The 22,071-nt window shown below is 45.5% G+C and overlaps 1 protein-coding gene across 1 annotated transcript in view; it reads left to right on the top strand.

The window, feature by feature from the left end:
- Nucleotides 1-22,071, top strand: part of TRPM8 (transient receptor potential cation channel, subfamily M, member 8) — a 98,983-nt gene that overhangs the window by 44,238 nt on the left and 32,674 nt on the right. Inside the window, exons 13-20 of the mRNA XM_011929628.1 lie at nt 1,739-1,834; nt 3,070-3,199; nt 5,025-5,170; nt 8,034-8,146; nt 8,548-8,764; nt 15,951-16,042; nt 18,558-18,699; nt 19,843-20,014. Of these exons, the coding sequence (XP_011785018.1) occupies nt 1,739-1,834; nt 3,070-3,199; nt 5,025-5,170; nt 8,034-8,146; nt 8,548-8,764; nt 15,951-16,042; nt 18,558-18,699; nt 19,843-20,014 (1,108 nt within the window). The remainder of the gene's footprint in view (nt 1-1,738; nt 1,835-3,069; nt 3,200-5,024; nt 5,171-8,033; nt 8,147-8,547; nt 8,765-15,950; nt 16,043-18,557; nt 18,700-19,842; nt 20,015-22,071) is intronic.

Raw genomic sequence — 22,071 nt, 5'->3', positions numbered from 1 at the left:
CAGAGTCTCACGCTGTTGCCCAGGCTGGAGTGCAGTGGCCCGATCTCAGCTCACTGCAACCTCCACCTCCCAGATTCAAGCTATTCTCCTGCCTCAGCCTCTCAAGTAGCTGGGATTACAGGCGTGAGCCACCATGCCTGGCTAATTTTTGTATTTTTAGTAGACATGGAGTTTCACCACGTTGGCCAGGCTGGTCTCGAACTCTTGACCTCAGGTGATTTGCCTGCCTTGGCCTCCCAAGTGTTGGGATTACAGGTGTGAACCTCCATGCCCGGCCTCAGGTTTTCTTAATTCCAGAGCTTGGTGTGGTATACTTTCTGAAGGTATCTAATAGGGAATAGGGGCAAACAAATAGCTGCATGCTCTTGTCATCCTTCAGGGGCCATGATCTGCTTAAAATAGCAGCTCGCATGCTCTTTTGTGAATAAAGGCGGGAAGTGCATATTTTCAAAGGGATAAATCTGGATATTCACTTGAGACAATTTTGTGGCTGTAACACCTATAATCCCACAGGACTTCTCATTTACGGGTGCTGGCCCAGTTCCCAATTGCCCAGTTCCCAATTGCCGGCACCTGGCCCAGTTCCCAATTGCCGGCACCTGGCCCAGTTCCCAATTGCCGGCACCTGGCCCAGTTCCCAATTGCCAGCACCTGTAACTCTTTGCTGAAAGTTTGTCCTGATCCGAGCCCAGCAGTGTATAAATACCCCCACTTGAAGGAGATGACTTGAAGGAGATCACTTGAAGGAGATGACTTGGAGGAGATGACTTGGAGGAGATGACTTGAAGGTTTGTGCCCTACTCTGGCTCCTAGAGTTGGCTAGTGGGGCTAATCTCTAGTTATCCACTAAGATAATTGGCTTGATAATGCACCTTTTATTGGGTTCCCTTTTTTTCTGATATCATTTCCTCAGGTCTCCACTGGTTTCTTTGAGATCACGTCCAAAATAAACTACTTGCCTCAAATCCTTGTCTCAGATTTTTTCTGGGGAAACCCAAACTAGGTAATTTGTAATTATGGAATTTTTAGAGTGCGTGTATGTGTGTTGCAAAAATCTAAATGCACTAGGTGTTTGCAGGAATTGGAAATGTTTAAAGAGCTTCTGTTAGACTATATTCATGTTAAATTTCTCTGCAATATGCATAATATGCCTCATGCATTTTGTATGTTAGTAAAACCTGTAAAGAAGTTGAAAAGGAATATATTCCATATATGCATTTAGTTGTTTTTCTATCGGAAAAGTTTCCCTTAAAGGTACAGAATGCTAAATAGGAGCTGGGATTCTAAGTGATAGGTTAGGCATCGAATCTTTGAATAACTGTCCAAAGAAATAAGCCACAGTTTTGTGTTGGGATAATTGAACTTAAGCCATAGGAAAGTTGGAGTCTAGTTTGAATAATTTTTTTTCTAGAAGAGAAACAGAGTTACATGATGAGAAGGAATTGCTTTCTCTCAGTCTGTCAGGAGTCATTCTGTTTTCAAATTGCTTTCAAGGCTTTTTTCACCCTTTATACCTTTTCTTCTAGTTGTACTTTGTCTTTTATGACAGATAAAAGATTTGGTGTCAAAATTAAACCACCCAGTGAGTTGCAGAGATGAAAATCACATCACTGTACTGTGAGAATGGAGTCATGCACAAAGCCACAGAGCCCTCCAAACGTGGCCTACTCTTCTAGGGCTTCCTAATCCCAGAACAGTTTCCATTTGCACATACTGACCACATGCTCTAACCCCCCAGGACGTGTCTCCTATTACTCGGCACCCCCTGCAAGCTCTCTTCATCTGGGCCATTCTTCAGAACAAGAAGGAACTCTCCAAAGTCATCTGGGAGCAGGTAAGTGCCCAAGCCCACAACAGATTTACACCAAATGTATGCTTTGTTTTAACAGTTCTGATCCTCTCAAAATTTACATGCTAATATAAAACATCATCAGTGAAATGAGATGTCTGAGGTCAGATGAACATGGCCTCTGTTCCATGTTGGTGAAGGAGTGCTTGGGAGGGACAGTCCCTGGAAAGTAGTCGGGCTTGGGGGGCAGTCCAGTAGGCACCTGCTTCTCACGTGTGTGTGGGTATGTGATTGTTTTCCAAGTGGATGAGGTATTCACATTTGATTTTAAAAATTAATTTCCAGCTTTATTGCATTATGGACAGGAGGTAGGCCCTGTGAAAAATTCCGCTTTGGAAAGTTTATTGAGAATTTTCCTAGTGATTTAGCATGTAAGAACTTTTGTAAATGGTTTATGGACACTCACATTACTTTCTTTATTTTGAGAGATAAGCTTAGATATTGAATATTGAATTCACATACTCAGTCTTAAAGTTACGTTCTTCAGGTCCTCTGTATTCTTGCCCAGGACCCACTCAACTTTTGAACTATTCCAGTATGAGAGTGATTTAGACCTCCCACTATCATGGTCTTACTGTCAGTTTCTCATGACATTATTCTTAATATTTTTATATGCTAATTCTGTGTTCAAGACTGTGAACATATTCAGGTTCCAAGTTATTTTGTGTTCATTAAAAATTTTACTTTGAATCATTATGACTAGTTCCTAGGGAGAGTTTAGGGCTCCCTGACCCCAGAGCAATTTCCATTTGCACATGTCAACCACGTTCTCTAACCCCTCCCATCAAATTGATTCTACTATTTCCTGCTTTTGCCATGAATACATTCTTGTTGGACATTAACATTAACTTGACCACTTCAGGGGGTTAAGAATTAACCTTAGGCTGGGCGAGGTGGCTCACATCTGTAATCTCAGCACTCTGGGAGACCGAGGCTGGTGGATCATCTGAGGTCAGAAGTTCGAGACCAGCCTGACCAACATGGCAAAACCCCGTCTCTACCAAAAATCCAAAATTTAGCTGGATGTGGTGGTGGGCACCTGTAATCCCAACTACTTGGGAGGTTGAGGCAGGAGAATCACTTGAACCCAGAAGGCGGAGGTTGCAGTGAGCCAAGATTGCACCACAGCACTCCAGCCTGGGTGGAAGAGTGAGACTCCATCTCAAATTAAAAAAAAAAAAAAGAGAATTAACCTTAAAATTCTCCACCGCCCTAAAAAGACCAGGGGCTGCACTCTGGCAGCCCTGGGAGCCAGCAAGCTTCTGAAGACCCTGGCCAAAGTGAAGAACGACATCAATGCTGCTGGGGAGTCCGAGGAGCTGGCTAATGAGTACGAGACCCGGGCTGTCGGTGAGTCCACAGGGTGGGATGCCGCAGTGGGTGCAGATCTGCCATGCAGCATAGACCTTGCCAGTGGCACTCACAGGCCAGGTGGTGGAGGTCCGTGGTATATCCAAGCTCCCCAGCCTGATTGAGGGCTGCAGACCACAAGGTCCGGATGCCACAAGTTCCTTGGTCCTGGCACATACGGAATTTTCCAAGAATGAACGTGGGAGATCTTGGGCTCCCTGATCCCACGGCCACCCAGGGCCATACCCGGGCCCAGTTCTAAGCAACTCAGGGAGCATTGGAGTATTTTTTGGGGGGTTGGGGGGTGGGTTCTGGATGCCATTACAACACTGTGACAGGGCTGAGATTTTACCTGACTTGCACACTAACCAGTTAGCCTGCCAGTTTCATATGCACACACTGCCAGAGGACCCAGCCCCTGGGCCTGCGACACTCATGGTTTGTCACTCGTAGCAAAAGCAACAGCCTGAGTAGCATCTTGGGTTGCTTCCCTTTGCCTCGGTTCCCAAGGGGTGACTCTAATAATGGTTGTGCTGGAGCTCCCTGAGGTTAGGGGACACGGAGCTTCTATCAGGGCTGCAACTGAGATTACTTATTGCCTGGAGTGGACGGTACTCCACTAAGCATTACTCTCCTGGCATGTCTCAAGACGCCTGACTGCTGTTTGCTATTCAGTCCTCGAACAAAGCTTGTCAGTGCCCTTTGCACAGAGGCCTCGATCATTCAGGAATGTGAGAAATCCGGAACCGACTGCCTCTAAACATCATTTAAAATGAGAATTTCAGGACTGCTCAGTTTTTTCCATTTTCACTTGACAGTTTTAAGTTTGCAACGTGGTATTTGCATCCAGGTTTGTCTAGTGTCTTATCAAATGTTAACATGCTCATGAGTTTAGCTTGTCTGTGTTGGAAAAAAGGTGTCTATTTCTTTTAATTTATTAAAATTTCAAAGCAGGCTCCTAATATTTTTACTTTTAAAAAATTTCCTCTCAGGATCCACACTGCAATTTCTTTGTCATTAGATCATGAAATGTAAGCACACACTAATGCAGTAGGTCAGTGATTTTTGTTGTTGTTGTTGTTGTTATTGAGACAGAGTTTCACTCTTGTTGCCCAGGCTGGAGTGCAGTGGCATGATCTCGGCTCACTGCAAGCTCCGCCTCACAGGTTCAAGCAATTCTCCTGCTTCAGCCTCCTGAGTAGCTGGGATTACAGGCGCCTGCCACCTTGCCCAGCTAATTCTTTGTATTTTTAGTAAAGACGGGGATTTGCCATGTTGGGCAGGCTAGTCTTGAACTCCTGACCTCAGGTGATCCATATGCCTTGGCCTTCCAAAGTGCTGGGATTACAGGTGGGAGCCACTGTGCCCAGCCTTTTTTTCCTCTGTACCTTATCTGCCAAACAACCTTGCCAAGAAGACGTAGAGTTCAGATGAGATGGAAGAAGGGCTGCTCTGATTACAGGGGGATGGAAGGAGGGGAGGTGCAGAAGGTCTAGATCCCTTCTCAGTGGCTGAGGCTCTTCTGTCTGAGCCCAGATGGAAGCCCACCAAAGAGAGGGACTCCCTGTGTGCAATGCAGCTCAATCCAGTGAGCAGGTATTGCCACCTGCTGCCATCAGGAGCTCTGTTGGGTTTGTTGTGCCTTTAGAAAATCCTGCTATTCAGTAGCGAATTGTGTTGTGATGGCATTTTCTATGCCTTTTATAAGAATAGACTCACACCCAGGCTATTCTTGGATTCAGGAGTTGGCTGGGGGTGGAAGCAGCACAGTTTCGGTCATGTGTGGCTCTGACACCAGCTTCTCTCTGTGCTGATGTCGCTGTAGAGCTGTTCACTGAGTGTTACAGCAGCGATGAAGACTTGGCAGAACAGCTGCTGGTCTATTCCTGTGAAGCCTGGGGTGGAAGCAACTGTCTGGAGCTGGCGGTGGAGGCCACAGACCAGCATTTCATCGCCCAGCCTGGGGTCCAGGTAAACCGTGCTCAGCCTCCAGACCACGTGGGGTTTTTATGTCAGATGCTATTAGCGGCATTAAAAAATATTAAAAACAAACCTTATTCTCCAATATAAAAACAATAGAAGGAGTGGTTTGGTGATGATGTGGGAGATGGCAGAGTATAGGCATTGGTTTAAATCCATGCTTTAAGAGATGGTAAAGGACAAAGAATATTCTTTGAGTTTCCACTAAGAAAACAACACAGCATCGCAATTATGAGCTGTGTCTCTGGATCCCACTGCTTGGGTCTGCATCCGCTGTACCCCCAATGGGGTGTGTGATGATGGGCCAAGTCACATGAGCTCTCCGAGTCTTAGTTTCTTCGTCTGCAAAATGGTGAGAGTGGCAGATAAAGGGTTATTGTGAGGATTTAAGGAGATAATATGTGAAAGGCGTTGGTCCTTTATTTAGCTATTGCTACTGCAGTTATTATTAGTAGTGATAGCGGTAGGGAAACTATCGTGAAATGGGTAAAAGCAGTCTTGAGATTTTCTGCACTGAAGTGAATAAATCGTAGTCTGCACCTGGTGTCTCAGGCTGCAGAGGGGAGCTTTTCATCCACAGTTCCAGTTGCAGAAATGTGGGTGTGAGAAGGGGAGGGGGAAGGGAAGAGATGGAGGGACCAACGCTTGTCAGCCACAGCTGTTATACACGAGGCCACATTTCATCTTCACAGCACCTGTGGGGATGGGTGCCTTCCCATTTCACTGAGGAGGATGCAGGAGCTCAGAGAGGTTCTGGAATGTCCTTCTAGCTTGCACTGCTGGGAAGTAGCAGCATTGGGATTGGCTCTCATGTTGATTGCCTGCAACTTTCATGTCATGGACTTTCCATGATATCACACAGACAAGTGTTTATGAACAAAACCCGCTTACTACTGCAACTAAGCTAGGTTAAATGAGAGCATTGATCCATGACAAGGAGCACACAGAGAGGGTCTTACTGTTGCTCAGTTTTAGCCTCTTCTGCAGTGTAGTGGGTAGAAGTAAGCTGGTGCTGGAGTCGGGGTGTGCCTGGGAGGCTGGGCTGTCTTCCTAGGTGGGCCACACTCTGCTTATGGCTTCCTGGGCCCCAAACCCGGTCTTGCATATGTCCCAGAACTTGGGGCCCTGGGGAGGCTGGCTTTTACTCCTGCCCAGGTTCATAGATCCTGAGGTTTCAATCAGATGCCAGGTCATTCATTTCACTGAAAATCTTACTACCAGGCCACAGGATCACCTGTGGGCCCGGCCGGGGAGTTCCCTTTCAATAGTCAAAGTGCTGTGTGGCATCAGAATGCTGCCAGTGACCATGGAACCCAACCCAATGCTGTAATTTCTGTGACTGGGGCCTGACAGTGACACTCAGGAATGGCCTGGCGTCTGCATCGCCCCAGCAGAATAGGAGAGTGAGGAAGACTAAGCACTACCTGTCTTCCTTGCCCACAACCCCCGCACACCCTCCCAAGAAGCAAACCCCAAAGTGAGGATTTCAATGCAGGGAGTTTATTCTGGAGGTGAACCTGGGAAGCACGGGAGGTGCCAGCGAGGCAGGGAAGGGACAGGGACAGAAGTGATGTGCTGATGAGGAGGTTGCCACTGTGGGCACCGAGGCTTGGCCTGCCAGGAACCTCTGGGAAACTGTAGAACCTGCTTCATTGTCGCCCGGCCCAGTGCAAAGCAGCGGGCCATTTACCCACCAACTGCAATTGGTTGTTTGTTGAAAGCTGACACCTTGTTCCAGGACACTAGTCCTCAGGGGTCAAGCATGCACCTGGCTGGAGCAGCCCCAGGCAGGGGCCCTCAGAAGCAGCCATCCTCCTCCAAGGGGCAGGGCAGGTGCCCAGGGCTGCAGAGGTGCATGTCAGTCCCAGCCCTCCAAGCTCACACTGAGAAGGGCCTGGGTTTCCCTTTTCCTCTGCTCCTGAGACACACCAACCTCCTTCTGCTTGACGGGCTATTTTTTGAGAGAGGTGGATCCTTTGATGTGGTCAAGTCTATGCTCCCTGCTAACTCTCAGAGCTACTGTGAGTTTTCTAACTTCCACCTCAGTGGAAGTTCCTTCTATCCCAACGTCAAGGTTTGATTCAGTCTGGGGAGAGCTTTTTCATGCATTTCAGCCTGAATTGACGTCAAGACACCAACAGTCTCCCCTTTCCGAACTTCCTTTTAGTTTCCTGACAAAAGCATCACCTGTCTTTCTCCAGAAATGAATCCTTGGGGACTCTGCAGGTAGTACTGGCTGTGCCTGTGAATTTGTGATCATTGAAGACAAAGGAGCCAAAAAGATACTTGTTTAAACTTATGTAATAAAAATGTGAGTTGGACAAAAAATTTCCTAGGTTTATTGAATTTGAACATACACAACTATTACTTTGAAGTGCATATAATCCAACTCACAAAAATAGTTAAAATAAAACCAAGTTTGGCCAGGCGTGGTGGCTCATGCCTGTAATCCCAGCACTTTGGGAGACCGAGATGGGTGGATCACCTGAGGTTGGGAGTTTGCGACCAGCCTGACCAACGTGGAGAAACCCCATCTCTACTAAAAATACAAACAAACAAAATAGCTGGGCCTGGTGGCACACACCTGTAATCCCAGCTACTCAGGAGGCTGAGGCAGGAGAATCGCTTGAACCCGGGAGGCAAAGGTTGCGGTGAGCCAAGATCGTGCCACTGCACTCCAGCCTGGGCAACAAGAGTGAAACTCCGTCTCAAAAAAAAAAAAAAAAAAATAAGGGCATTAATTCAAAGAGCTGTATATTTTGGGGAAAGCGTGGGGCAGGGAAGACGGTTTGCATGCCATCCTGCATATAATTGTGTTAATAAGGACTCGTTCTCTGTCTTTGTTTCCCTGTAGAATTTTCTTTCTAAGCAATGGTATGGAGAGATTTCACGAGACACCAAGAACTGGAAGATTATCCTGTGTCTCTTTATTATACCCTTGGTGGGCTGTGGCTTTGTATCATTTAGGTACAAACCAAGGCACATGATTGTGTGTGTGTGTGTGTGTGCCAGTGTGTGTAGATGCATCCACATATGTGTGTTCTCGTGTAAATGATTAAAAAGCCTAGAACTTATGATGTTCACATTGGTGCCTATGAATTTGGTCTGGTTTCTCCCCTGACTTTTCCTGGGTTCCCTCTTAAGTGAGTAGAGGTGGGGTTGTGTCTTTAATATCTGGGGCAGAATGTGGATTTGTTAATTGCAAAATGCCAAGTATTGAATTGGGGTTGGGTCCATCTTAGGACAGTTTTGATCCCATCTCTTCCTCCTGGCTATGGTCTGTATTTATCTGTGTTTAGAAGGAGGGGAGGGCTGTGCCAGTCCCATGCTTGCAAGGACGCTGACGATGCCCTTATCTCTGGGTCCAGGAAGAAGCCTGTTGACAAGCACAAGAAGCTGCTTTGGTACTATGTGGCGTTCTTCACCTCCCCCTTCGTGGTCTTCTCCTGGAATGTGGTCTTCTACATCGCCTTCCTCCTGCTGTTTGCCTACGTGCTGCTCATGGATTTCCATTCGGTGCCACACCCCCCTGAGCTGGTCCTGTATGCGCTGGTCTTTGTCCTCTTCTGTGATGAAGTGAGACAGGTAGGGCAGCCATGACAACGGGAATGCCCTTGCTTCCTCGGTGGGAGGCATCTTTCTAAAGCCAAGAGGAATAGAAGTTGCTTCTGAAGTTCAAAAGTCATTATCTTCCCAAAATAAATGTTCTCTTTAGGTACTAATCCGTGAGTGTAAAGGTGCGTTTTCACACCCTTAGTAATTCAGTAAAATCTCCTAGTACCAAGTTTATTCTGTGCTCTCTAATGAATGTTAATTGATGGAGATGTATTAGTTAGGAATGGGGGAGTGTTCGAAGAGAAGAGAGACCCAGGATGGTAAACCCACTGCCGTCATCAGGAGTGGTTTGCCATTACCGTGGCATGATAAGTAGCAGGGAGCTGGCAGGACTTTTGAGCTAAGAGCATCTTAATGCCCAGCATGTCAGAGTGATGATGTTTTAAAGTCATGTAACTCCCTGTGGGTTTCAGGGAGCTGGTGTGAATTATTCATGGTACTTTTCTGCAGTTTCTTGGGATCTTCATTTTTTGCCATCCTCTCTCTACTGTTGAACCCAGAAGTCTAGCTCAGGACTCCTGTGTAGCAGGTGCTTGGTTAGTAATTGTTGAAGAAATAAATGTCGATGGTGAAAGTGGTGTTATCCCTAAACCATTATGAAAAGTCATCCCAGAAAATCCTTTCACACTTAGCAGTTTACAAATTGTTTGAGAACTGCTGTTGTTGTCACTGTTGTCCCCTCTGAACCTAAATGCAAAAATACATCAATTCAGCAAGTGCGTGCTAGGCACTGACAGTTTCCGAGGTACAATGCCATGTGCTGCAAGAGATCTGGAGGGGCAAAGAGTGTTGTTCTTGCCCTTATAGAGTCACTGACTCGTGTAAGAACCCTATGTTGGCTTAAACTTTCATGCCAACTCTGACAGACTTTTTTTGGTGACTCCCAGTGGCGCTGGGTTGAGAAAGATTCCAAGGGTCTGTCGTTTCTCAGCGGGAGAATGTTTTGATTGATTAGTGATGTCTGCCATGGGTGTGACCTGTGGGAAGAGTCCCGGCACCAGTGCCCTGTATCTGCCTTTCCTTGCCTAGTAGGTCTGAGGTGCAGATGGGGAATAGAGCTGGGATGCAGGTGGAGGAAGCGTAAGCTAAATGACTCATGCCAGTGTTGAACAGCAGGATTATCAGGCTTCACTTACCAGCAATTCTTCCCCCAGGACAGGGCCCTGCTATGTGCAGGGGATTTCCCTAGCTTCAGATCAGCCCTATGGGAGTCCCATGCACTACCCTGGGAAGTCACAGCACTGCCCAGGCCATGCCCTCAGTATTAGTCTGTAGGGCTGCCAAGATGAAGCACCATAGACCGTATGGCTTTAATAACAGAAGTTCATTGCCTTACGGTTCTAGAGGCCAGAAGTCTGAGATCAAGCTGTCGGCAGGGCTGACTCCCTCTGAAGGCTGTGCGGGAGGCTCTGTCCTAGCCTCTCCTCTAGCTTTCGGTGGCCAGCTGGCAAACTTCACCATTCCTTGGCTTGTCGATGCGTCACTCTGATCCCTGTCCTCAGGGGTGACTCCTGCACGAGTGATTGTGTCCAAATTTCCACTCTTCCTGGGGACATTTGTCGTACTGGATCGGGGGCCACCCGACTTCAGCATGACTTCCTCTTTACTTAATCCTCCCCTGTTTCCAAACAATGTCACATGCCAAGGTACTGGGGGTTAGGACTTCCATGTGTGAATTTTTGGAGACACAATTTAACCTGTAACACCTACAACAAGTCTTTTTCTCTTAGCTGCCATCCTACTTCCTTGCTCTGTGTTGTGATTTGCTATGTATGTGCCAGCAGCAGTGAGGGAATGGAAATATTCTATTTGAGGGAAGCACAGAAAGACTGAAGGAGATTCATCATTTAGAACAGGGTGGGCCCAGACCAGAGTGAGAAAGTGAGAGAAGCAGCCCTCATCCAGCTAGGAACCCTGGAGCCATGGTGTGGGAGCTCACTCTGGATGAGGTCCTGCGTTTTCCCTTCTCCTGAGCTGGCCTGGTGTCCTCCACTCTCACTTGTAGTTGACCATGACCAAGACCCTTTTCAAAGGCACTTCAGGAACAAAAAGACAGCATTCTCAGCTTAGCTTTTGCAAGAGGGAGGGGCTGAAAGGGTGAGATTGGGGACTTTGTAGCACTGGAGGGGGAAGAGCCCCAACACCCCCTACCTCTCACTCCCTCTGAGGGGCTGGCTGATGTCTTATTATGTATTGGAAACAATAGTTCAATCTAAGGGCTGTGTGCCCTGGGATGGCCATGGTAACACTCAGGAGACCAGTGTTGGGGAGCTGGAGAGGAACCCTGCCCACAGCCCCACAGGCAGGAGCTCAAGGGTGTTCTCTGAGGCAGAGGGCACTTTGGTGACCTCTTTTCAGAATGGTTGATGAAAAGTCAAAAGTCCTTTTTTCTGCTGCTTTTCACCCCTCAGGCTCCCAAACATTTCTCTACCTGTCCCTGACCCTGCTTCTCTTGCTGCATTAAGGCTCAGAAGCTGCTGTGCAAGTCCAGACATTGTTTGACTTCTTCAGGCATCTAAAGAAACCAGAGGCTGGGCACAGTGGCTCACACCTGTAATCCCAGCACTTTGGGAGGCTGAGGCGAGCAGATCACCTGAGGTCAGGAAGTTTGAGACCAGCCTGGCCAACATGGCAAAATCCCATCTCTACTAAAAGTACAAAAATTAGCCGGGCGTGGTGGTGCGTGCTTGTAATCCCAGCTACTCAGGAGGCTGAGGCAGTAGAATCACTTGAACCCTGGAGGCAGAGGTTGCAGTGAGCTGAGATTGCTCCACTGCACTCCAGCCTGGGTAACAGAGCAAGACTCCATCTCAAAACAAAACAAAACGAAACAAAACAAACAAACAAAAAACAGGAATGTGAGAGAGAGGACTTGTTCTGGGTTGCTTTGGAAGCAGACCTTGGCCTTGATGGAAGCTGCAGGGAGATTTGTCTTGGCTTCATCCAAGTATTTCATTAATGCATTCTTCCTTTCAACAAATATTTCACACCCCTACTTTGTGCCAGGCACTGTTTTAGGCAGCAATGCACCAAACAGACGAAGATCTCTTCCCCCGTGGAGAGTTCTACCAGTTCATGATGATTTCTGGGAGCTTTCAAGGAGAAGAGATGAGCATCGACAAGCAGCACTAAGTGGGCGAGTCTTACATTTACTGGGAGGTTGGCCCAGAGGACTTGCAACAGTGAAATCCAAAGTCTGTAAATCACAGACATCTCTGTGCCAATTTCCTATGTGCATTTAGCTACTAAGTCACCTGTTCGGGTCATGCAGGAGGAGACTCAGGAGAAGTACATTTTTCTTGGAGAAAGACCATGGGCAGAGTTAGCATGAGGTGTTTTTGCTCAGGGAGGACACAGGGCAGGGACGTGGGATGGGAGTAGACAGGGGCAGGAGTGCAGGAGAACTGGGGAAGGACAACGGGCTGTGAGTAATTCCCTGGCCTGCAGGAGGAAGGGTAGGGATCTGGCTGACCCCTACCTATTCTGTTTGCCTTCACTGTGGGTGATGCTGGATATGGTGGGGGGGGATGCTTACTAAATATCTCTTCTTGTTATTTTTAAGAATTATCTTTGAATGGGCCACTTTTAACTCAGCAATCCTGGGTATGAAATCAACAGTTTGGGAAGCTCCCTGTGCTTAGGGTCAGCAGTGTGTGTTCCAGGTAGCTCTGCCATCCGAGGGCTTTTCCGGCCTCACAGCTGTGATTCTGCAGCATGAACGGGTCTGTAGAACATAGCCATGGAGATTCTTATCGTTAAAAGAATCCAACACTCGGGGTCGCTGTTTCTCTTCTGGTCTGCAGACTCATGCATTTGATGTCCTAAATGGGATTGCTTTTCTCTAAGAAACAGTTCTGCTGGCCTGGTGCTGTCTTAATTAACCTAGTTTACACTTGTTAGAAAAAAAAAAAAAAACCCAAAAACCCAAGCAGGGTGTGACCTGATTTAGATTGTGTCTGGGTGTCAAAAAGTCATGCCCTTCCGTATGTACCTGTGTCCCTTTGCCTGAATGCAGATGTTGAAATGCTAATTTGGAATTTTGAAACGAGGCAGTCAATAAGTGCAAATACAGTTGCTAAATAATCCTGGGGTCTGTTAAACATACATTGGGGATGTTTATTTGAAAAGGGATGAGTCCCATGCCTTCATGGAGGGCATCATTCAATCTTGAGGAATGCTGAATCCCCAAATCCTGACAGATAGGATGACATAGTGTTCTGGGATTTTGTGAATACAGCCTCTCCCTGGCATTCTGCTCAGAGAAGAGGCCTCTTTTCCTTTAAAAACAGGTTTTCTCCCTGCGATGGTAACTTGGAGCCTCAGAATTGACCTATTTCTGATGTCTCTCTTCATGTAGGTCAGGCTTCTGAAAGTCTCCCGGGCTCAGGTTGGGCTGGGGAAGTGCGAGTCTCCCGGTGCCTGCCTGCCTCCTATTGCAGGGCATTAAGCTGGGAGCTAGCAGCAGGGAGGGATGTTCCGAATCCCCCTTATCTTACCAGGCACCAGAAGAGCAAAAGGTTGTAGGTGAGGGGCCACTGGAGCTGCTAGCACCAGCAAAGCGGACAGTTCCTGTGGCCTCCCTGAGGGAGCCTGCCTTGGTTTCTGAGCCTAGGCAGAATGTTTGAACTGAGTGAATAGGGTGACAAGAATGTTGACAATACATTAAGAGATATAAACCATGTGGACTGCCTAGTTGAATTTTGTCATTGATCACTGAGGAATTAGCAGATCTCTTGTCCTTTATTATGGTCCTGATAATAAAGGTTATTGGCAGAGACAATTGTAATACAAATGAAAATATCAAACGTATTTTAGCTATACGGCAAGATGTATCTGTTTCCCGTCAATTTTTGTCTGTTTTTATTTTATTTAGTTGTATAAAATCACAAAGTAATAGTGCTTATCACAAGTGGGACTGTATAAAGAATAATCCTGCCCAATCTAGAGTATAATCTTCCACAACCTTCTTCATGCCCATAAAGAGAGGAATGTATGCAGGTGTTCTGTTTGTTTTTATCCAAATAGAATCATACTGTGTTCATCACCCTACAATTTGCTTTTTTTTTTTTTTTTTGAGAATTTCTCATGGGCCTTCCTGCAAGTTAATCTTAGACATAGATCTCTTTTTCAACCTAGTTTCTTGTAAACACACATATTTCACAGAAATGGAATATTATATTGTGTGCGTGTGTATGTGTGTGTGTGTGTGTGTGCTTGTGGAGCCTTTTTTTCCTTCTTTGTTAGTCTCCCTACAGACTTTCTCAACCTTTACTCTAAAGACAACGCCCTCAAGCTATGTTAATAAACTGCTGTGTCTCTTTCTGCTTTTATTTGGTCCATGTGCTATGTACACACGCTGCATTACATCAAATCTGAGATGTCATTTTTTTTCACATTTTAACATCTCTGAAACTGCAATTTCTTACAATCTGAGGTTTAATGAAATAGAGTAGGCATATGTATGTTTGGGGGCCTTTTTCTTCATTCTTTGTTTTACAAAAACAAGTTTCCATTTCCCATACTTTTCTGCATTTTGCTTTCTCTTTTACTTTGTGGAAATCTCTCCAAGACAAATGACATCACTCTGTTCCTTTTAAGAAACATGATTGTAATATATTCAATATTTCTTTAATGATGGACCACATCTTTTTCCCAGATTATACTTTTCACTGCAACAAAAATGCTTCAATAAACATCCTACGTACTGATTTAAAAAAGAGAGAGAGTTTAGTCTTCACACAGTGAGTGGGCTGCTGACACACCCCATGGTGCTGCCCCAGCCTGGAGGATTTTAACATTTTCTGGGTGCTTGATTTCATAGTGCCCTCACCCCCTTGGCCCACTCAAGTTGCTATTCGAATTTATAAATGAAGGAAAGGAAATGCTTCTTGAGAAATGAATGATGTGTCTTGAATCCCTTCCACATCTGAGACTGTAGGATTTCTGTGGGATCTGAAGAAGCAGAGTGATGTGGGAAGAAGCAACTGACTTGGGTTCAGAATCGTGAGGTCTGCCACTTGCTGAGTGAGTTCCTTAGCCTCTCTAGGCTGTGGTTTCAGCAGCAAAGTAGGAAATATAATATCTAAATATCAGATGGACTCCTATTGGTGAGTTCATTTAGTAACATTAAGAAGTGCCCTGTTGCTTTGCTGACATTTCTTTGGTGTTGTTTCCCCGCCTTGCACAAGTGCTGGGTTTCCTTCTTTGAATTTACTTGGGGCCTCCGTCTCATCCCCATACCGATCTTCGTCTCATTTCTTTTCAACATGTTTAACATCTGTCTTTCCCACCAAACAGTAGATTCCTTGAGAATTAGCATTGCACCAATGTTTCTGTGCTCCGGAGCCTGGCACAGGTGTTTGGAATTCCATGTGCTCTCCGTAAATATATTTTGAATGGATGGACAAATGAAAGGATTAGCTGGTCACTCTGGAATTACCCAAATCCAGTTTATGGATTGATATAGGAGCCATCCAGATGTGGTCTTCTCCTTTCCCTCTTCGGGAAAATGAGAAAAGAGAAAGGATACTCTCTGTTTGCTTCAGTATTTTCCTGACATACTTTCTTCCAAGAATCACGACCAACACATACACATCAATCCCTGAGGCACACTGTTCCTGTCAGTCGTTTCTGTGACCACATCTGTCCTCATAGATGTTATATACAGCACCTATGTGCACATTTTTTTAAAAAGATTCCTTTTAATCAAGATGTTTTACTGCCATGTGACAGAACAATTTTACAGTAATGACACAAATCTATGATGACAACAACGTGAGTAATTCCCTCTAGGACTGTGTAGTGCACAGTCTGTACCACTGTACATGGTGACCGGACAGTCTACATCTGCCTACAGAGGGTGTACTCACCCTCTGCAGGTTCCTGTTGAAAAAATGGTGAGGATACGTCAATCCTTTTTCCTGACTTTGCCAGCAGACATGAAGAGCAGAACAGCCAGTGTGCAATCTACTTTCCAATCCTCCCGGATTAGCGTGGGGCATGTGGTAGGTAGGGCTCACTTGGCATATGAAAGAATAAACAAACACGTCATTGGCTCAAAAAGGACCTGGAAGAAAATGAGTGGACATTTAAAAATCTGGAAGTGGTTGATATTTCCAAGCTGCTAATGTCCCTCTCTGTCCCTTTCTGTACACAGTGGTACATAAATGGGGTGAATTATTTTACTGACCTGTGGAATGTTATGGACACGCTGGGGATTTTTTACTTCATAGCAGGAATTGTGTTTCGGTAAGTACTCTCTTCACTTTTCCTAATTTTCTGTGTTTTGAGTACAAAAGTGGAGAAAATCTCTGCAGACATTTCAAACCCAAGGGAAGTCTACTCATTAGAGATTATTACACAAGATCACTGTGTCTGCTTTATGGAGATGCAGCTTGGTTGGCATGAAGTTGAGTCCCTTCTCTTCCCCCTCCCACTGATGTGTAATTTGAAAGGGGTCCTGCATAATTTTTCTCTTTGTTCTTATAGACTTTGGGGAAAATTATTTTTTTAAGTAGAGATGAGGTTTCATCATGTTGTCCAGGCTGCTCTCAAATGCCTGGGCTCAAGCGATCCTCCTGCCTCAGCCTCCCGAAGTATTGGGGTCACAGGCATGAGCCTCTGCACCTGATCATGGGGAGAAATAAATAGAAATTGAGAAATTCTACTGATTATTGTGTATTGATTTTGTATCCTGAAACTTTACTGAAGTCACTTATCTGTCCTAGGACCCTTTGGACAGAGTCTTTAAGGTTTTCTACGTATAGAATCATATTATTAGTGAAGAGAGATAATTTGACTTCTTTTCCTATTTGGATACCTTCTATTTCTTTATCTTGTCTGATTGCTCTGGCTAGGACTACCAGTACTATGTTGAATAGGAGAAGTGAGAGTGAACATCCTCGTCTTGTTCCAGTTATTAAGTGGAATGCTTCCAGCTTTTGCCCATTCAATATGATGTTGGCTGTGGATTTGTCATCGGTGGTTCTTAATATTTTGAAGTCTGTTCCTTCAATGCTTAGTTTGTTGAGTTTTTTTTTTTTTTATCATGAAGGGATGTTGGATTTTATCAGAAGCTTTTTCTGTACCTATTGAGATGACTGTGTAGATTTTGCTTTTAATTCTGTTTAGGTAGTGAATCACAATTATTGATTTGCATATGTTGAACCAACCCAGTAGTGAGCATAGTACCCAACAGGTAGTGAGCCTAGTACCCAGCAGTTAGCCCCCTCTCTCTCATTTCCCCCTTTTGGAGTTGCCAGTGTTTATTATTCCCATCTTTATGTCCATATGTACTCAGTGTTTACCTCCCACTTATAGGTGAGAACACGTGGTATTTGGTTTTTTGTTCCTGCGTGAATTCGCTTAGCATAATGGCCTCGAGCTGCATCCATGTTCTTTCTTTATTGCTGTGTAGTATTCCATGGAGTATATGTATCACATTTTCTTTATCCAGTCTACCATTGATGGGCATCTAGGTTGGTTTCATGTCTTTGCTGTTGTGAATAGTGCTGCAATGTACATATAAGAGCATGTGTCTTTTTGGTAGAACAATTTATTGTCTTTGGGTATGTACTCAGTAATGGGATTGCTGGGTCAAATAAGAGGAGAAGATGCTGAGAATGTTAAATACCATACAGCATTGTTTCGTGTTGGGCCATATGATCTTCTAATATGCACTTAACTTTGATTTGAATACTGGCTGCGGAGTCTGCCCTTCCAGTTTCAAGCATGTTTCCTCAATGGCACAGCCAGAGTGTGGGATTAGAAAAACCAACCACAAATTACCACCAAAAAAACAATGTGTACTCCACATCATAGAGAGATTAGGGTATGCCCCAAACCATGGTTTGCATTGCCTAGCCTGCATCCCAACTGGCCTGTTGTCCCCAAATAACTTTTAAGATAAAGCAAGCAACTGGGCCATGGTGGCTCACACCTGTAATCCAAACACTTTGGGAGGCTGAGGTGGGAGGATCACTTGAACCCAGGAGTTTGAGACCAGCCTGAGCAACATAGCGAGACCCTGTTTCAATTTTTTTAAAAAAGATAAAGCTAGCAATTATATATGAGTAGTACTTTCAAATGATGTCATTTTGTAAAGAAGCTTAACCATTCATATTTACACTTACACAGAATGAGATGGTTTACAATGAGTGTTCACTCTCCAATTTGAATGGGGTAAAAATGTCAATTTCCTCTTGAGATAGCCTCCCTTTCTGGTTGGGTTTAAGGTTCCAGCATTTGAGCCACAGTTGGTTGGACATGATTCTAGATCATTCCAGTTAGAAAGCACAGATGGCTTTCAATGAGCACATTAGCAGGTGGTTAGATAATCAAATGATCTGGTGCAAATGAGGTAAGTTTCATTAGGGGAAAGCTGGCAGGGTGAAGTCCCAAATGGTCACGGGGATGGGCTGGGGGTTGGCATCATTATAGAAGCCTTGTGAGCCAGGGAAGTTAGCAATAGCACGGTTAGGTTCCTGCAGTAGTGTGTGAGGATGGTGGGCTAAAGAGACAGGAACCTCTGAGAGCTCAGTTTGGTGAGATGTCTTTGCTTTTCATGTCTTTTCATGTCCTTGACTGTACTTGAGTCCATGAAAGCAGAAGATCATGGCCTTTGCTGGGTGGTGTTTCTGGCCTGTTTGCACTCACTCAACCTTCCAGCTCTTGCCTGTTTCTTGAAATTGGGTTATTTTTAGAAACAAAACTTTGGAATGTTTTGTCAATATCTCATGAATTCTGTTCCTTCTTTTTCCCCTAGGCTCCACTCTTCTAATAAAAGCTCTTTGTATTCTGGACGAGTCATTTTCTGTCTGGACTACATTATTTTCACTCTAAGATTGATCCGCATTTTTACTGTAAGCAGAAACTTAGGACCCAAGATTATAATGCTGCAGAGGATGGTAAGAGTCAAGAATGTTTGTAGTCATCATTTCTCTTGTGGGGCCCAGAGTTCTTTTAATGGTTGACAGGAGGATTTTGTCCTTAGAATGACTGTTGCATTTCACCATCAGTAACATTTGCTTTCTTTGATGTATTTCATCAGGGGCCTCTCCCAGGTTAAAATTTAATGAAAGATGGTCGTGAGGAGCAAACAGTGTCATTTAGTGCATTGCTAACAAATAATCTCATACTTATTTAGATTTTACACTTTACAATGTACATTCATTTGAGTCTTGACAGTTTGCTAAGAGTGTGGGCAGGGGAGGAACTTTTATGCCAATTTTATACATGGGGACAGTTGAGTCCAAGGAGGACTGTGTTTGTCTAGAGACAAGCGGTGAGCTAGACGCACAGTGAGGATTGGAACCTGAATCATGTAACTGTGTAATATAGATACAGGGAAAGGCTATAGCAGGCTTGTTATATATACATGTAATAGAAAGAATTACACACAGATGGTGTTGCTTTCCTAAACTTGTTTTCCAGATGACCCAAACCTCCACTGTTTCTGTCTTTAAATCAGATGAGCATTTAGATGAGCTCATCTGGAAGCTCCATTCCAGCACTGAGGTTCTTTCAGTTTGTGGTTTTAATTCAAAGCATTTCTGGGACATCCAGTCACCATGAAGTCATGCTACGTGTGCACAAAATTAAAAAAAAAATGAAACGGTCCATTCTTGTCTAATAAGGATAGCTTTTATTTTCCAAACAAACAAACAAACCAACAAACTATGAAAATAATTTTGGGGTTAAAAGTGTATCAAAATCGTGAGGTATAGGAACAGAGAGGTCCTCTAGAACTTAGATTCCTCCTTCGCTCTAGAGCTGGGCTCCCACTCAGAAAGCTGCTGTTGCTGGGCTGGTTTGGAGATCAGTAAGCAAAAATGCATCAAATCGGTTTTAACTCTGGAAGACAGATGTCTTAAGATCCAAAGATGATGATGACCACCTTTGTCAATTAGTCAGTGAACTCTGGGTGACTTAGATGCTCTGAGCCCTGGAACCGCTGCTCTTCTCCATGGCCCACTGAGGACGGCCAGGCCAGGGGGACTTGCCGACTGTGGTCACAGTCCTGACTCCGCTCTCCTGTCCTCCCCCGACAGCTCATCGACGTGTTCTTCTTCCTGTTCCTCTTTGCGGTGTGGATGGTGGCCTTCGGTGTGGCCAGGCAAGGGATCCTCAGGCAGAACGAGCAGCGCTGGAGGTGGATATTCCGTTCGGTCATCTACGAGCCCTACCTGGCCATGTTCGGCCAGGTGCCCAGTGACGTGGACGGTAAGCCTGACTTGGGTCAGGTGGAAACAGCTTGGATGAGGCATTTGTTCCCTGAACCAGCCCCCAGGGTTGCCCCAGAGACCGCACTTCAGAAGCACACACGTGAAGCAGACTCCAGCACCACATAGTAAAAACTAACTCCTTGAAACCTCTTCTTTGCTCTTAAGCAAGATTTTCCATCTGCCTTGCAGATTGTGCCCAACATTTCAATTGTTAAACCTTTTCAAAAATAGTGATTCTGATATTTTCAGTAACAACTGAAAATTGGTAATTGAAGGCAACAAGGCTTACTAGTTTAGAAACGAGGGTTGTGAGTTGTACTCACCCATGTGACAGAGTGACTGGGCTCCCATTTCTTTCAAAAAGAGCAACACTGGAAAATCCACATTGGAACCTGGAATTTAGACTTCCGGCGTTAGTTAGTCCACTGCCAACTGGTTTTTGGAGGCAGGCTGATGGTGGCACAGACGGTTTTAATTTGCGCACACCCGATTTACAGAAGGAAAGTGAGGGGCTATGTGAATTGTGTGTGTTTTGGATGGCGGGCTGAAGCATCTTTAGGATGCTGACAATAGCCTTGGCTCGTCATATCCTATCCTGCTGCAATAAAACCATCCTGGTTTCCCTGAGCCAGAGCCTGCTCTTCCTGGTCACAGTTCTCCATGCCTGTTGTTTTCTCTGTTATCCTCCTGGCCTCATAAGTCTCTCTGGCCCTGTCTGCTGAAGCCTCTTCCAAGACCTTAGAAACAACTCTTTCCCCCTGCAGTGGCGGAAAGGCACCTTGGTATTGTCACATCCAGTCTGCACACTGTGCCTGCCGCTTTACAGAAGCAGATGCATTTCGTCCTCATAACAACCCTCCACGTCTGTGGTTTTAGTTCCACCGGAATGTAAAGAGGAATTGGCAGGTGGGGTTCAGATCCAGGGTAGCCACTCATGTGCTGTGTACCCTCGGGAAGCGACTCCACTTTGCTGTCTCTGTTTCATGGGCAAAACTGGTAAAGCACCATCTTCTCTCTGGGGCCTCTCACTGGCCGACATGACCCCACACACACTCGGATGAGGATCTCTGGCACAGAGCAGCTCTCAGAGGCCAGATGTTTGTACCCAATGCCCCTCCTCTGAGATTTCTCAGACGCACCTTGACACATCCTAATGAAAGGGTCTTGATGCTCACTTCCAGACCCAAACTTCCCCCAGTGTCCTCCTGTGAAGTTCTGCTGCCAGCATCCACACAGTTGAGTGAAGAGAGCTGTCAGAAGCCTCAATGTTGTCCCTAACACCTTCTCGGATTTCGTTCCCCGCTATTCAATTCATCCACTGGTTTTGTTGATTTTTATCTCCTAAATGTTTTTTTGAAATCTGTTTTTTCCATCACCACTGCCACCCTGCAAGCCATCCTCATCGCTTGCCTGCCTGAGTCTTAGGTACAACCTCCTCACCTTCCTTCCCCTCGAGCCCCTTCTGATCTGTGCTGTAGCCAGAGAGACTCTTTGGAAAACGGAATCTGACGTGTCATTCCTCTGCTTAAAACAGCCTCATGGCTTCCCATCACTTCAGTGTAAAAATTTTAAAAATAGGTTGGGGATGGTGGCTTATGCGTGTAATCCCAGCACTTTGGGAGACTGAGGCGGGTGGATCACCTGAGGACGAGAGTTTGAGGCCAGCCTGGCCAACAGGGTGAAACCCTGCCTCTACTAAAAATACAAAAATTAGCTGGGCATGGTGGCACGCGCCTATAGTCCCAGCTACTCGGGAGGTTGAGGCAGGAGAATCACTTGAACCTGGGAGGTGGAGGTTGCAGTAAGCCAAGATCGTGCCACTGCACTCCAGCCTCAGCATCAGAGCGAGATTCCGTCTAAAAAAAAAAAAAAAGAAAGAAAAAAAAAGATGTTAAAAGTTAATATGTCTGCTCAGTGCACATCTTATTCTCTCATTTCCACTGATGTTTACAACCCCCACCTCGCTCCCACCACAGGGCCTTTGCACATGCTGTTGCCTCTGTGGGGTGCTCTAGGCTCCCACCCTCCCCATTAGTTCATGTTCCTGCTGCTAAT

The sequence above is a fragment of the Colobus angolensis genome, unplaced genomic scaffold (assembly GCF_000951035.1).
Source record: "Colobus angolensis palliatus isolate OR3802 unplaced genomic scaffold, Cang.pa_1.0 Scaffold82, whole genome shotgun sequence".
Classification (NCBI taxonomy): Eukaryota; Metazoa; Chordata; class Mammalia; order Primates; family Cercopithecidae; genus Colobus; species Colobus angolensis.
The sequence above is the reverse complement of the archived record's forward strand: the minus strand, read 5'-3'. Positions and strand labels throughout refer to the sequence as shown.